Source organism: Macrotis lagotis, chromosome 3 (assembly GCF_037893015.1).
Source record: "Macrotis lagotis isolate mMagLag1 chromosome 3, bilby.v1.9.chrom.fasta, whole genome shotgun sequence".
Taxonomy (NCBI): domain Eukaryota; kingdom Metazoa; phylum Chordata; class Mammalia; order Peramelemorphia; family Peramelidae; genus Macrotis; species Macrotis lagotis.
The window spans coordinates 302,163,073-302,164,965 of NC_133660.1; the positions used below are offsets into that span (position 1 = coordinate 302,163,073).

Sequence of the window (1,893 nt, forward strand, 5' to 3'; positions counted from 1 at the left end):
GAAATAATGCATTACTATAATTTAATTTCTTACAAATGAATAGTATGAATAATTAATTTCCTTTAATTTGAGAAGTTTATTGTTTTCTGTCATTGTAATTTTTGTTTTTAAGTTTTTTAAGCTACATCTCTTATGCTTCTTGGTAACTTAAAATTGATATTAATCTTTATCAGTGTTCCAGGCAGCAACATATTGCTGGCAATGCTCCTAAAATCAACTTCAATGTAACTTATGGGAAAAATAGTTTTAAAATAAATAAATTTTAAAATAGAATAAAAATAATACTTTTATATATTAATTTTATTATTTTGAGTTTGTGACATGTCAAGTCAAGACATATAACTTGTCTTTAAGAAAATTCCTAAAAATATTTATCCTTCAACATTATTCACAGTTTTGCTCCACATTTTCTTCATGGCGTTTTTCATTTCTGTATTTCTAAATGTGTAGATCAATGGATTCAACAAAGGAGTTAGAAAGCTGTAAAATATTGCCACCATTTTGTCAAAAGAGAAAGTAGTGGGAGGTCTTGTATATTCAAATATACATGGAACAAAAAATAAGACCACAACTGTAACGTGGGAGCCACAAGTAAAAAGGGCTTTACGACGTGCCGCTGTGCTGTGTGTCCTTAGAGAGTGGAGAATGACAACATATGAGATAAGCAACAGGCAAAAATTGAAAAAACAGATAAAGCCACTGTTGGCCACAACCATCAGACCAAGCATGTGGGTGTCTATACAGGCAAGTTCCAGCAACTGGTACAAGTCACACATAAAGTGATTAATTACATTAGGACCACAAAAGGGTAATGGAAGCAGGAAAAATATCTGAATCATGGAGTGCAAGAAGCCTCCTGCCCAGGCTACACCCACCAGCAACAAGCACAGGTGCCGATTCATGATGGTCATATAGTGCAGGGGCTTACAGATAGCCACATACCTGTCATAGGCCATGGACGTGAGGACAATAATCTCAACACCTGCTAAGAAATGTTCAGCAAAAATCTGACCCATACAACCTTGGAAGGATATTGATTTCCTTTCATAGAGAGTGTCTATGATAACTTTGGGCGCAATGACAGAGGAGAAGCAGGCATCCAGGAAAGACAGAAAGGCAAGGAAGAAGTACATAGGGGAACCCATAAGAGAAGGGGTACAGATGATGGTCACAACAATAAACAAATTCCCCACAACAGTTGCAAGGTAGAAAGCTAAGAATATAACAAATGACATTTTTTGAACCAAAATGTTCTGTGAAAGTCCCAGTAGAATGAACTCTGTCACACAACTTTGATTATCCATTCTAAAGGATCTAAGTGACTATTGATCATTGAGTAACTGAAGAAAACAGCAAGAAGTGTTGTTAACAAGTAATATTTCAGAAAATGTTCAAAAGATAAACAAATATGTCAGCATATATGATATTTACACAGAATGTGGCAGTATTCATTACAACCATTCCTTCAATATGTCTTCAGACATAATAACAGGAGACCCTGTGTGATTCAGATTTCCCTCTTCTTTACCTTCACTCCTTCACCAATTCCACCTTAAAATAAAATTTACAGAAATGATATGATATTCCACAAAATATTTCAGCAATGTACAGTCAATATAGCAACTCATTGTCCAATGTCTTCTGAGGTAGCCTAAAATCAAGTGATTCTTCTGGAGTGTTATATAGTTTGTTCATGCATTGAACTTGGATTAAATTCAGATCATCAATGTCCTTTTTCTCCATCCCCAGTGCTCTTTATTCTTATTTCCCTTATTTTCTACTTACCTGAATAATTCTTTTTTAAAATCCATGCCATATTTTTACATTTGTCCTTATTCAATTTGATGTCTCAGACTACAAGGTTTTTGTCCTTCGTACTAATTAAGTCACCCC

At 34.5% G+C, this 1,893-nt stretch overlaps 1 protein-coding gene across 1 annotated transcript; it reads right to left on the minus strand.

The window, feature by feature from the left end:
* Positions 1–371: 371 nt before the first annotated feature.
* Positions 372–1,304, minus strand: LOC141519657 (olfactory receptor 4C15-like). Its single transcript, XM_074231834.1, has one exon. The coding sequence runs from the start codon at positions 1,302–1,304 to the stop codon at positions 372–374; it is 933 nt and encodes a 310-aa protein (XP_074087935.1).
* Between the last annotated feature and the right edge of the window lie 589 nt (positions 1,305–1,893).